This window comes from Notolepis coatsorum, assembly GCF_963971535.1.
Source record: "Notolepis coatsorum genome assembly, chromosome: 8".
Lineage (NCBI taxonomy): Eukaryota > Metazoa > Chordata > Actinopteri > Aulopiformes > Paralepididae > Notolepis > Notolepis coatsorum.
This window is the reverse complement of record NC_140172.1, coordinates 148,521,680-148,535,628: the sequence shown is the minus strand read 5'-3', so window position 1 is coordinate 148,535,628 and position 13,949 is coordinate 148,521,680. Positions and strand designations below refer to the sequence as shown.

The 13,949-nt window shown below is 45.5% G+C and overlaps 1 protein-coding gene across 1 annotated transcript in view; it reads right to left on the bottom strand.

Moving 5' to 3' along the window:
- Positions 1-9,850: 9,850 nt before the first annotated feature.
- Positions 9,851-13,949, bottom strand: part of myl10 (myosin, light chain 10, regulatory) — a gene marked incomplete at its 3' end in the record, with an annotated part of 8,666 nt that continues 4,567 nt past the window's right edge. The window contains exons 4-6 of the mRNA XM_084320651.1: positions 11,013-11,091; positions 10,064-10,112; positions 9,851-9,955 (exon numbers count right to left, since the gene is read on the bottom strand). Of these exons, the coding sequence (XP_084176777.1) occupies positions 9,851-9,955; positions 10,064-10,112; positions 11,013-11,091 (233 nt within the window). The remainder of the gene's footprint in view (positions 9,956-10,063; positions 10,113-11,012; positions 11,092-13,949) is intronic.

Sequence of the window (13,949 nt, the reverse complement as noted above, 5' to 3'; positions counted from 1 at the left end):
GATGGCAGTGTATAAAAAAACATTCTCACACAGTGTGCTCAGGATATTCTGTTGAAAGCATTGATTAGGAGGCTCCATGACAGCAGCACCATGGACAGCAGCACACGGGTGAAGGGTCTCCATAACCCTTTCACTACCACACTACCAAAGGGTTAACCCTTTCACTGCGACAATACAGAATGTTAAGCAATTATGCCACAATAATGTGGAACGCCCTACCCACATCCGTTAAGGAATGTGAATGCCTACCCTCCTTCAAAACCGCTCTCAAAGAGCACCTACGGGTGGCTGCTATTAGAAACTGGTCCAGGTAAATGTCGAAACCCCCACCCACTCCAATGTACAGTTTCTTCCCCTTCGGATGTATATTTTTTTATGATCTCTTTTTCTTACACAGTACTGTGTATTTGTATGTCTTTTGTATGTCATAAATGTCTTGATGAATGGAGGACCCTTATGTAAACAAGACGAAAGTATTTTTCTTAGCAGCTGTAGTAGGGGCTCAATACAACGACCACATCTACTTGAACGACCACATCAAACAAGAGGTGGACGCGGGCAAATACTGCGGCATGGTCATGCTGGACCTACAAAAGGCCTTCGACACTGTCAATCACACCATTCTGATTGACAAGCTAAAAGCAATTGGTTTTGATAGTTTATCAGTGAGCTGGATACAATCCTACCTGGAGGGGAGGGAACAGATGGTGGAAGTAAACGGTACCCTATCCCCCCCCCCTCACAGTGAGCTGTGGTGTTCCACAAGGAAGCATACTAGGACCGCTACTATTCCTAATTTATGCAAATGACATGTCGTCAGCTTGTGACTGCAACTTGTTCCTGTTTGCGGACGACTCAGCCCTGCTGGTCTCTGACAAGAACAAGTTACAGGTTGAAAAAGCCCTCAGCTCGGAACTAGGCAAAATCTGCATATGGCTCGCCGACAACAAACTATCATTACACATGGGCAAAACAGAGTCCATTCGCTTCGGTTCAAATAACAAACTCAGCAAGACCGACGGCTTCTCGGTTGCAGTGGGTGACAATATTATCACAAGGAAAGATGAAATTACCTACCTGGGTTCCATCCTAGAGGCTAATCTTTCCTGTGACAAAATGGCATCCAATGTAATAAAAAAAGTCAACCAACGAATGCGATTCTTGTACCGGATCTCCTCTCTGGTAAACAAGAATACCCTGAAGACTCTAGCAGGAGCACTCATTCAAGGGTACTACGACTATGCTTGCACCTCATGGTACCAAAGCACCTCAAAGGCACTAAAAAGCAAATTACAAACATCTCAAAACAAGCTAGTCAGACTACTGCTTGACCTAACTCCTAGAACCCACCTCACCCCTGCCCACTTTGACAACCTAGGATGGCTTAGAGTAGACGACAGAGTACAGCAACTTGCAATGGGCCTGGTCTACAAGATACACTACGCGACCAAGGTACCCATGTACATGTCAAAATACTTCCCAAAGGTCAGTGAATACCACGATCACAACACCAGAGGGAGCTCCACAAATCATGTAAAACCCAGATTCGGCTCAAACAAGGGACTAAACACGTTTCGCAATTATGCCACATCAATGTGGAACGCCCTACCTAAAGCTGTAAAGGAATGTGAATCACTACCCACTTTCAAAAACACTCTCAAAAAACACCTACGTGAGACTGCAATTCGAAACTGGCCCCTACAAATGTCCTAACCTAGTTGTACAGTAAATGACCAAGTAAGGCTTTGTCAGTATTCCAATGTACAGTGTAAAATGTGTGTGTGTCCCCTACCCAACCCCCCCCCCACCTCCAATGTACAGCCCTCACCCAACCCACCCAACCCCACCCCACCCACCCAACCTCCTCCAATGTACAGTTTCTACGCCAAATGTATATACACTCTTTTTCTGGACACTTTTGTATCACAAACAGTACTGTATTTGCAAATCTGATATGTCATAAATGTATAGATGTAGCAGTACTGTCTATCTGTATGTCATGTATGTCATATATGTTATGATGAATTGAAAATGGGGGACCCTTGATTGTCCAGCTGGTGGAGCCAGAGCTCCTTGTGTATCTGCAACGTGAGAGAACATAACAGAAAAACAGGGAGAGATTGGATCGTAAAGTCAACTTGATGTCACCCGCTGAGCGTTCGGTTAACGTTATTCGTTTCCTTTGTCTATATGATTCAGATTAGTAGAAAATATATGCAACTCTTCCTCTTTTAGGTGTTTTTGAGTATAGATATTTAGCTCGTATCCTATTGGAGGGTGGCTGCCACGTGACGAGGATGTGTTGGGAAGTATACTTGAATAGCGTTCATTGTTCTTAAATAATTCCTCTACGGTTACATTTGTATAAATGTAGACATATCCATATATCGCACGCTACACGCATGTTGCCTGATAGTATTTATCTTACACGTTAAGAGATATTATGCATCATCTCTGCATAAACCCACGACCGAGAGTGAGTTGTCTGGAAATGACGCCGCTCCGCCTGAACCTTAATCGGTATAATGATTGATTGAAACTTTATTTTCAATATTTTTGGAGCAGGAAGACGCTGTTCTTCCAACTGCGCATCATGTTAAAAAACAAGTCCTTCCTCTCCCCCAGCGACTTTTATATAGTTTCAAGTTTGTGTATTATTTGTCATAATAAAATACAGAATACTTTATTATGAAATGCTTGTTTCTCTATGAGCCCCTGAGAGTCTGCTACATATAGTCAACTAAAGTAATTAAGAAGTAAGTAAAAAGTTAATAAAGGAATGTTCAGTCAATATAGACAATATACAATACAGAGTAAAATGAGTAACAGTGAGGTACAATGCAGAAATGAGTCGTCATCATGCTAATTTTCTCACAACTGGACTACTGCAATTCCCTCTACTCTGGTCTTCCGGACAAAACCATCTTCCTCCTTCCTCCTCCACGGTTACATTTGTATAAATGTAGACATATCCATATATCGGACGCTACACGCATGTTGCCTCACAGTATTTATCTTACACGTTAAGAGATATTATGCATCATCTCTGCATAAACCCACGACGAGAGTGAGTTGTCTGGAAATGACGCCACTCCGCCTGATAGTTTATCGGTATATGATTGATTGAAATTTTATTTTCAATATTTTTTGGAGCAGGGAGATGGAATAGGTGCTATGTAATAGAATAGCACCTAGTACTGTTTCTTCCAACTGCGCATCATGTCAAAAATCAATAAAAAAAAACACTACGAGGGCCATTTCATGTATGCACAAGAAGACAATAATGATAATCTAGCATTTGTTTCAGGAATATTCGATAACCAGGCGAAAAATGTCAACATGATAAGTGTATTCCACTAAAACACTATTATTACGTCTTTTCCTGGGATTACTAAGAATCACCAAAACTATACTCATATTCAAAACAATATAAAACGGAAATGTACGGATGAAAAAACAATCAGTTTTTTGCATGTTGACTAGAAGCAACTCACTGACAATCGACGGTGTTATTAGACCCATAGCTATAATATAAGAAATATTTTAAGCACTCGCAAATTTCGCAGTCTCCCCATTGATTAAAGCACTGGTGTTCTAGCCAGAAGGTAGACAGCGACCGCTGGGTGAGTTAAGAGATATTATGCATCATCTCTGCATAAACCCACGACGAAAGTGAGAAATAACAAATAACAAACTCAGCAAGACCGACGGCTTCTCAGTTACAGTGGGTGACAATATTGTCACAAGGAAAGATGAAATTACATACCTGGGTTCCATCCTAGAGGCAAATCTTTCCTGTGACAAAATGGCATCCAATGTAATCAAAAAAGTCAACCAACAAACTAGATTCTTGTACCGGATCTCCTCTCTGGTAAACAAGAATACCCTGAAGACTCTGGCAGGAGCACTCATTCAAGGGTACTACGACTATGCTTGCACCTCATGGTACCAAAGCACCTCAAAGGCGCTAAAAACAAGATTACAAACATCACAAAACAAACTGGTCAGACTACTATTTATTTTTTGATCTACTTTTTCTCCCATTTTCTATTTTTTTTCCCATCCCAATTTCATATCGTCCAATTCTCCCCTTCCCTGTCTCGAACGCTGTTAGGCCATGCCTCCCACAAGCCGGCTGCAATGTGGACGAAGCCTTACATCATGTGTCCCCTCCGGTACTCGAGGAAGCAGCCGTCGCATCTTTTCACCTGCACAGCGCTATCTCTCAGCGTCGGGGGTCTGCGTGGGAGGGCACGCCGCCCCCGTTGCTTCCTCATTCTGCTGCGCAAGCGCACCAACCGACCTGTAGGAGTCGCTGTCCACAACGTCCGATCCCCACCCATCAGCTTCCCACGCCCCTAATACTGCCAATTGTATTAGTATGAACGACCAGCCAAGTTGATAGCAATGCGGAGAGCTGGGCTCGAACCCAGCGTCTCCTGCATTGGTGGTGAGCGCCTTGCCCACTGCACCACCTAGCTGCCCCTGTCAGACTACTACTTGACCTTACTCCTAGAACCCACCTCACCCCTGCCCACTTTGACTACCTAGGATGGCTTAGAGTAGATGACAGAGTACAGCAACTTGCAATGGGCCTGGTCTACAAGATACACTACACCACTAAGATACCCATGTACATGTCAAAATACTTCCCAAAGGTCAGTGAATATCATGGCCATAACACCAGAGGGGGCTCCACAAATCATGTTAAACCCAGATTCGGCTCAAACAAGGGACTAAACACGTTTCCGCAATTATGCCACAACAATGTGGAACACACTGTTAGGATGACAATGCCCAACAGTCAAACACGACCACTTATTGCACGTCTGATAGATGAATCCCAGCCAGGGTTTTCCCTGATGGAGGTCACTGAAGCCCAAATTAGCAAAATTCTGAAATCCCTCAAAAGCTCTAAGTCTAAGGATGTATTTGGTCTGGACTCACTTTTTCTAAAAAAAATAATGCAGATGCATTCACTGAACCATTAACAAAAATAGTGAATGCCTCTATTAAAGAATATAAATACCCTAATGACTGGAAGACAGCCATTGTTATACCAGTCTTTAAATCAGGAGACTCAAGCACAGTGAGTAAGTTTAGGCCAATCAGTATATTGCCTGTTATCTCCAAAGTTGCTGAAAAATGCATTATTGAACAGCTAATCTCCCATATTAATAATAGCCCGTACACTCTGCACCCAATGCAATTTGGCTTTCGGACCAACCACTCCACAGAGACAGCCAACTGCTTTCTCCTAGAGAGTATTAAACAAAAGCTGGACAAAGGAGGTGTCGTCTGTGCCATATTCTTAGAGTTTAAGAAGGCATTTGACACTGTTACTCATCAGATACTCCTTTGCAAACTTGCTAACTATAATTTTTCTACTGGCGCGCTGAACTGGGTGAAGTCTTGTCTTGCTGACAGAATTCAATGTGTTAGGGTCAGATGTGAAACATCACCCTTCCTGAGCAATACAATGGGTGTGCCCCAGGGATCAATCTTCGAGCCTCTCCTATTTAGTTTATTTATAAATGATCTTCTATCTGTTTGCACAGAGTGTGAAATTCAAATGTATGCCGATGACACTGTTATTTATATTCATGCAAAAACCAAAGAACTGGCAGCTGTTAAACTAAACGCTGCAATGGTGAATGTCAGCAACTGGCTCACAGAGTCTCAACTATGTCTTAATGTGAAGAAGACAGTTTGTATGTACTTCACAAAATCCAATCCAACATCTGATAATCCTGGAGTGTTTGTTGCTGGAGAGCCAATTCAAGTAGTCTCACAATTTAAATATCTTGGTATTATCCTTGACTCTACATTATCATTCAAAAAGCAGGTAAAAAGAGTAACCCAGACTGCCAAATACAATTTGTCAAATTTCAGATTCATGAGGAACTGTTTAACATCCACGGCTGCCCTTCTTTATATGAATGCAATGATCATTTCCCATCTCATGTACTGTATGACTAGCTGGACCCATGCAAAAATACAACCATGACACCCATTCTCTCTCTGTATAAACAGGCCCTCAAGGTGCTGGACCGAAAACCATAAGATACTAAGATACTGTGCATATACTGTAGGGCTTAAGAATCCCATTAGTATAGGCTGATATGGGCTTTAAAATCGCATTAGTATAGGCTGATATAGGTTCTAAAAAGCACAATCAGTATCAGACCAGTCCAGCTTTATTTGTACAGCTCATAATTATGAGCTGAATGGGTGGTTGTAGAATTGGTGTTTTGGTGACATTTACACAGGTAAGGCTTTGCTTAATGCATATTGCAATGCAAGTGAGCAGAAGAAAAGCACATAAACACCACAGGGAGAATAAATCAGTTATGCCTCAATCTGGTAAATCAGTTTAATGTTGCTTTGTGGTGGAATTTCCCTTAAAAGCCACTGTTCCACTTTGGCGCACTTCCCCATTTTCACCACAAGAGGGCAGCAGCGTCTCACTCTACTCCCACCTCTACAGGGTCCAGCAGAACAGGAGGAAATCTGTCTTTAATTACCAGGGTGGACTGGTTCTGTTTAAGCCCAGGCCTTGGCTGCAGCCCCCTTGTTGTAAATCAGAGTCAATTTGTAAGCTGTCAGCACAGTAGCCTGAGTCTGGAGTCTGGCAAGCCTGCCTCTTGCTGAGCCAGAAACCTGCTCTATAAAACCTCAAGACAGAGTTCTCAAATCAAGCTATACTGTGGAGGCAGTTTGTGGGGTTGGAGAGAGACAAGTGAGTTTGCAGGCGAAGTGTGTGTGTGTGTGTGTGTGTGTGTGTGTGTGTGTGTGTGTGTGTGTGTGTGTGTGTGTGTGTGTGTGTGTGTGTGTGTGTGTGTGTGTGCGTGCGTGCGTGCGTGCGTGTGTGCGTGCGTGTGTGCGTGCGTGCGGGGGGGGGGGGGCACGTTCATGTGAAAAATGACCAACTTTGAGAATACACACCACGAAATCAGAATATTTGGCAATTACATGTTCATGATCTTGGTCGATGACCTATTGTAGTGTCACTGTTAAGGTTAGGGTTAGGGTAAGGGTACAGTTAAGTTACGGTTAGGGTTAGCATTAAGGTTATGGTTAGGGTTAGTTACAGAATGTAAGTCTATGTAATGTCCCCAAGGAGCTGGTGGTCGATTACCGTCGAAACAACTCTCATCCCTATCCGAGGGGAGGAGTTGGAGGTGGTGACGAACTAAAGTTTCCTGGGAGTTCACCTGAACAGTAGACTGGACTGATCTGACAACACAGAGACTTTACCGGAAGGGACAGAGCAGGACAACACAGAGGCCTCTACAGGAAGGGACAGAGCAGGACAATACAGAGGCTCTACGGGAAGGGACAGAGCAGGACAACACAGAGGCTCTACAGGAAGGGACAGAGCAGGACAACACAGAGGCCTCTACAGGAAGGGACAGAGCAGGACAACACAGAGGCCCTCTACAGGAAGAGACAGAGCAGGACAACACAGAGGCCTCTACAGGAAGGGACAGAGCAGGACAACACTGAGGCTCTACAGGAAGGGACAGAGCAGGACAACACAGAGGCTCTACAGGAAGGGACAGAGCAGGACAACACAGAGGCTCTACAGGAAGGGACAGAGCAGGACAACACAGAGGCCCTCTACAGGAAGAGACAGAGCAGGACAACACTGAGGCTCTTCTACAGGAAGGGACAGAGCAGGACAACACAGAGGCTCTTCTACAGGAAGGGACAGAGCAGGACAACACAGAGGCTCCACAGGAAGGGACAGAGCAGGACAACACTGAGGCCCTCTACAGGAAGGGACAGAGCAGGACAACACAGAGGCCTCTACAGGAAGGGACAGAGCAGGACAACACAGAGGCCCTCTACAGGAAGGGACAGAGCAGGTTGTTCTTCCTGAAGAGACTCGGGTCCTTCAACATGTGCAATAGTCTGCTGCTGTTGTTTTGCCAGTCTGTAGTGGCCAGCGTCCTCTTCTTCACCGTTGTATGCTGGGGGGGGCTACATCAACTCAAGGGACAAACTGAACAAGCTGGTGAGGAAGGCTAGCTCCGTGGTGAGAGTCAAACTGGTCAGACTAGAGGTGGTGGGCGGAGAGGTGGATGAGGATAATGCTGGATGCTATCCTGGAAAACCCCTCCCACCCCCTCTATGATGAGCTAGCAGAAGATGAAGAGCATGTTCAGTCATAGACTTATCCCCCCCTGACACACCACTAATCGCCTCAGCCAGTCCTTCATGCAAATAGCCATTAGGCTCCACTACTGCCAATAGTAGGAGAACTAACAGCTGGAATCCTTGACATGAAAAAGGTTGAGAACCAAACAATAGCCTAAAAAGGTGTCAAAATTAACGTTTTTTTCTGACGATGGTCTTTAAAGGAACACACCAACATTATAGGACATTCGGTTACTGTCTTCTTCAAGAAGATAGATACAAATTTCCTCTGTGCGTACAGTAGAAAACTATCCGGCTGCAAGCTAGCCTAGCTTAGCACAAAAGAATGGAAGCTAGCCTACAGTAGCTGTTGGCCAAAAACACCTCTCCCAGAGTTTTAAGCTATAGGCTAGTGGTCCGTATCGATAAGCGCATATTGTTGTCCCATAATGTTGGCGTGTTCCTTTAAATCAATATTGTTTCGACTGCAGTAATGAGGTAACCCTTACAGAAGAGTATCTTGGTATATCCCAAAAAGTATCACGATATTGCCATCATTTCTTGGTCCCTGTGGTGATGATGGTAGTGACCAAAGAATGATGGGAATAGAACCGCTTAAAAAAATCTATATAAACACTATAAACAGCATCTTCAGCGGTTTTGGGAAAGCCGACATATAGCCTACATCAGAATTCACATTTGTGTTTGAGTGAAAGACAAATTTTTTAGGTCGGCCAGATGCATGCTGGGTAACAGTGTGCCCAATCTGCTTCCTGGCTAGTTGGTTGTTAGTTGGTTGAAAACCATCTGTACCTGACAGAGCTCTGAATCTCTGACTGCATTTTCAATGTTTTCTTTGTTTTTAAATATATGTGGACATGTATCAATCTTTCAGGTGTGTGTGCGTGCGCGTGTGCGTGTGTGTGTGTGTGTGTGTGTGTGTGCGTGTGCACGTGCGCGTGCGTGTGTGTGTGCGTGCGTGTGCGTGTGCTACTGAGTGGCGTCAGCGGCTCAGGAGTTAGAGCATGTCCTCTGGTAATCAGATGGTTCCCGGTTAGATTCCTGCTCCTCCCGGGCAGCGTGAAGAATCGTCTTTGAGCAAGACACTTAACCCCTAACTGCTCCCGATGAGCAGGTTGGCACTCTGCCGTCGGTGTGTGTGTGTGTGAGTGACTGGGTGAATGTGAGGCATAAGTTGTAAAGCCGAACGCTTTTATCCAAAGCGACTTACAAGTTCTGTACGACAAGTCAGCAGGAAGGGTACAACTCTATCAGCTGACTAACAATGTTCATCAAACAGTGGTGAAACGTGCGTGCTGCAGTGTTGAGTGCATATAGTAATACAGACATATTAGTATAGTAGGAAGAGTGCATATAAAGGTTAGTTACAGAATATAAGACAGTAAGAAGGTTAGTGTTTAGTTTTTTTTAACTTTTTTCATTTCAGATATTGATTGAAGAAGTGTGTTTTTAGTCGACGGCGAAAGATTGTTCGGGTTTCGGCTGTCCTTCGGCTGTCCTAACCCTACTGTATAAAACAGTAATAAACACAAGCACTACTAGATTATTAACAATGGACTTTTATTACACTTCAATGTTGAGCGATGGGGCGAGGGGGAGGGGCTATGTTACATGTTTTGGGCACAAATGTGTGGTGGGGGCAGTCTCAGATGATTGACAGGTGATTCCAGGATTCCAATTGCTTGCTTTCTTACTCCGCCTCCTTGTCCTCACCGTGAGTGATGACATAACACAGGTTTTTGTAGTCCAGGTTGCCAGCGACATCCAGAGGGAAGTTTGCAAACATTTCGTTGACCTGGAACAGGAAGTAGGAGGCAGGGTCAAACCTCAAACAGAGAAAAGTCAACTTTTTACGTTTCCCAACTAAATCCCCAAAACCCCCACTTGGAGAAATGGACGTTACCTCTTCCTCTGTGAACTTGTCGGCTTGAGACATGAGGTGGTATTTGATTCTGGAAAAGAGGGAAATTATTATCAAATACTTTTACTTCAACCTTTTTTCAGACATTATCAGAAATTGCCATTGATTAATCAGTGATAAAATGCACAACAAATATGAGTAGAATTGCTACTTAGTATCCTCCTGAAATGTGTGTCTTTGATCAGGACATGTGTGTTGTATTTTACTGTACATGTCAAAGTACACACTTTAATTTGGTTTAATTAAAAAAAATATATATAATAATTAGCACAAAATCAACGTTTTTGAAAAGATCTCAGTTGAGTTGCCGGTGATTCCATGGGGCAAGAATTCCAATCTTCTTTGTCGATTTGTTTAAAGTCTTCTCAGTCAAAACTCACAGTTCGATCATCTAAATTGACCATAAAATAGTTTTCTAAACCTAAAATGTAAATGTAACAGATAACAATAACTGTCAGTCTGTACTTTCATGTAGTTTCATGAAATGTCAGCAAAAGGATACATATGTAGATATAGATGTTGAATGATAGGTGTTTTATATATATATACTGTAGATATTGAATGATACGTGTTTTATATAGATACAGATGTTGAATGATAGGTGTTTTATATAGATATAGATATTGAATGATACGTGTTTTATATAGATATAGATGTTGAATGATAGGTGTTTTATATAGATATTGAATGATAGGTGTTTTATATAGATATAGATATTGAATGATAGGTGTTTTATATAGATATAGATGTTGAATGATAGGTGTTTTATATAGATATAGATATTGAATGATAGGTGTTTTATATAGATATAGATGTTGAATGATAGGTGTTTTATATAGATATAGATGTTGAATGATAGGTGTTTTATATAGATGTTGAATGATGTGTTTTATATAGATATAGATGTTGAATGATGTGTTTTATATCTTACTCATCTCCTCGCAGGACTCCCTTTCCCTCGGGGTCGAAGATCTTGAAGGCGTTCATGATGGTCTCCTCTGGGTCAGTACCTGAGTGAAGAGACGAGTCACAACCGAGAACAAGTGATGTGTTTTAAGATATGATCGTACTTTAACAGCAGCTTTAACTCCTTCAGAACTGATGTGTTTTAACTAAGATATGATCGTACTTTAACAGCAGCTTTAACTCCTTCAGAACCGATGTGTTTTAAGATATGATCGTACTTTAACAGCAGATTTAACTCCTTCAGAACAGATGTGTTTTAAGATATGATCGTACTTTAAAAGCAGATTTAACTCCTTCAGAACAGATGTGTTTTAAGATATGATCGTACTTTAACAGCAGATTTAACTCCTTCAGAACAGATGTGTTTTAAGATATGATCGTACTTTAACAGCAGATTTAACTCCTTCAGAACTGATGTGTTTTAAGATATGATCGTACTTTAACAGCAGCTTTAACTCCTTCAGAACTGATGTGTTTTAAGATATGATCGTACTTTAACAGCAGATTTAACTCCTTCAGAACCGATGTGTTTTAAGATATGATCGTACTTTAACAGCAGATTTAACTCCTTCAGAACTGATGTGTTTTAACTAAGATATGATCGTACTTTAACAGCAGATTTAACTCCTTCAGAACTGATGTGTCTTAAGATATGATCGTACTTTAGCCCTATTTGTTGCCTGTCGATTGCCCTTTCAGGTGACAATGCTTTATTGAAAGTGCATAATGTCATAAATCATGATTGGCTGCTCAGACAGGTCATCATGAGACGTCATCAGCCATCAGGCCATATAAGGTCACAGCTGTCCACTGCTCAGGCACTCTAGGACAGTGGTTCCCAAACTAAATAAAATAGAAAATCTATATAATCTAATTTTAATTAAAAATAAAGCATCCACAGGGAGGCTCTAGCTGCATCCACAGGAAGGCCCTAGCTGCATCCACAGGGAGGCCCTAGCTGCATCCACAGGGAGGCCCTAGCTGCATCCACAGGAAGGCCCTAGCTGCATCCACAGGGAGGCCCTAGCTGCTGCATCCACAGGGAGGCCCTAGCTGCATCCACAGGGAGGCCCTAGCTGCATCCACAGGGAGGCCCTAGCTGCTGCATCCACAGGGAGGCCCTATAGCTGCATCCACAGGGAGGCCCTAGCTGCATCCACAGGAAGGCCCTAGCTGCATCCACAGGGAGGCCCTAGCTGCATCCACAGGAAGGCCCTAGCTGCATCCACAGGGAGGCCCTAGCTGCATCCACAGGGAGGCCCTAGCTGCTGCATCCACAGGGAGGCCCTAACTGCATCCACAGGAAGGCCCTAGCTGCATCCACAGGGAGGCCCTAGCTGCATCCACAGGAAGGCCCTAGCTGCATCCACAGGGAGGCCCTAGCTGCATCCACAGGGAGGCCCTAGCTGCATCCACAGGGAGGCCCTAGCTGCATCCACAGGGAGGCCCTAGCTGCATCCACAGAGAGGCCCTAGCTGCATCCACAGGGAGGCCCTAGCTGCATCCACAGGGAGGCCCTAGCTGCTGCATCCACAGGGAGGCCCTATAGCTGCATCCACAGGGAGGCCCTATAGCTGCATCCACAGGGAGGCCCTATAGCTGCATCCACAGGGAGGCCCTAGCTGCTGCATCCACAGGGAGGCCCTAGCTGCTGCATCCACAGGGAGGCCCTATAGCTGCATCCACAGGGAGGCCCTAGCTGCATCCACAGGAAGGCCCCTAGCTGCATCCACAGGGAGGCTCTAGCTGCTACATCCACAGGGAGGCCCTAGCTGCATCCACAGGGAGGCCCTAGCTGCATCCACAGGAAGGCCCCTAGCTGCATCCACAGGGAGGCTCTAGCTGCTGCATCCACAGGGAGGCCCTAGCTGCATCCACAGGGAGGCCCTAGCGGCATCCACAGGGAGGCCCTAGCTGCATCCACAGGGAGGCCCTAGCTGCATCCACAGGGAGGCCCTAGCTGCATCCACAGGGAGGCCCTAGCTGCATCCACAGAGAGGCCCTAGCTGCATCCACAGGGAGGCCCTAGCTGCATCCACAGGGAGGCCCTAGCTGCATCCACAGGGAGGCCCTAGCTGCATCCACAGGGAGGCCCTAGCTGCATCCTCAGGGAGGCCCTGGCTGCATCCACAGGGAGGCCCCTAGCTGCATCCACAGGGAGGCTCTAGCTGCTACATCCACAGGGAGGCCCTAGCTGCATCCACAGGGAGGCCCTAGCTGCATCCACAGGAAGGCCCCTAGCTGCATCCACAGGGAGGCTCTAGCTGCTGCATCCACAGGGAGGCCCTAGCTGCATCCACAGGGAGGCCCTAGCGGCATCCACAGGGAGGCCCTAGCTGCATCCACAGGGAGGCCCTAGCTGCATCCACAGGGAGGCCCTAGCTGCATCCACAGAGAGGCCCTAGCTGCATCCACAGGGAGGCCCTAGCTGCATCCACAGGGAGGCCCTAGCTGCATCCACAGGGAGGCCCTAGCTGCATCCACAGGGAGGCCCTAGCTGCATCCACAGGGAGGCCCTAGCTGCATCCACAGAGAGGCCCTAGCTGCATCCACAGGGAGGCCCTAGCTGCATCCACAGGGAGGCCCTAGCTGCATCCACAGGGAGGCCCTAGCTGCATCCACAGGGAGGCCCTAGCTGCATCCACAGGGAGGCCCTAGCTGCATCCTCAGGGAGGCCCTGGCTGCATCCACAGGGAGGCCCTATAGCTGCATCCACAGGGAGGCCCTATAGCTGCATCCACAGGGAGGCCCTAGCTGCATCCACAGGGAGGCCCTAGCTGCATCCACAGGGGGGCCCTAGCTGCATCCACAGGGAGGCCCTAGCTGCATCCACAGGGAGGCCCTATAGCTGCATCCAAAGGGGGGCCCTAGCTGCATCCACAGGGGGGCCCTAGCTGCATCC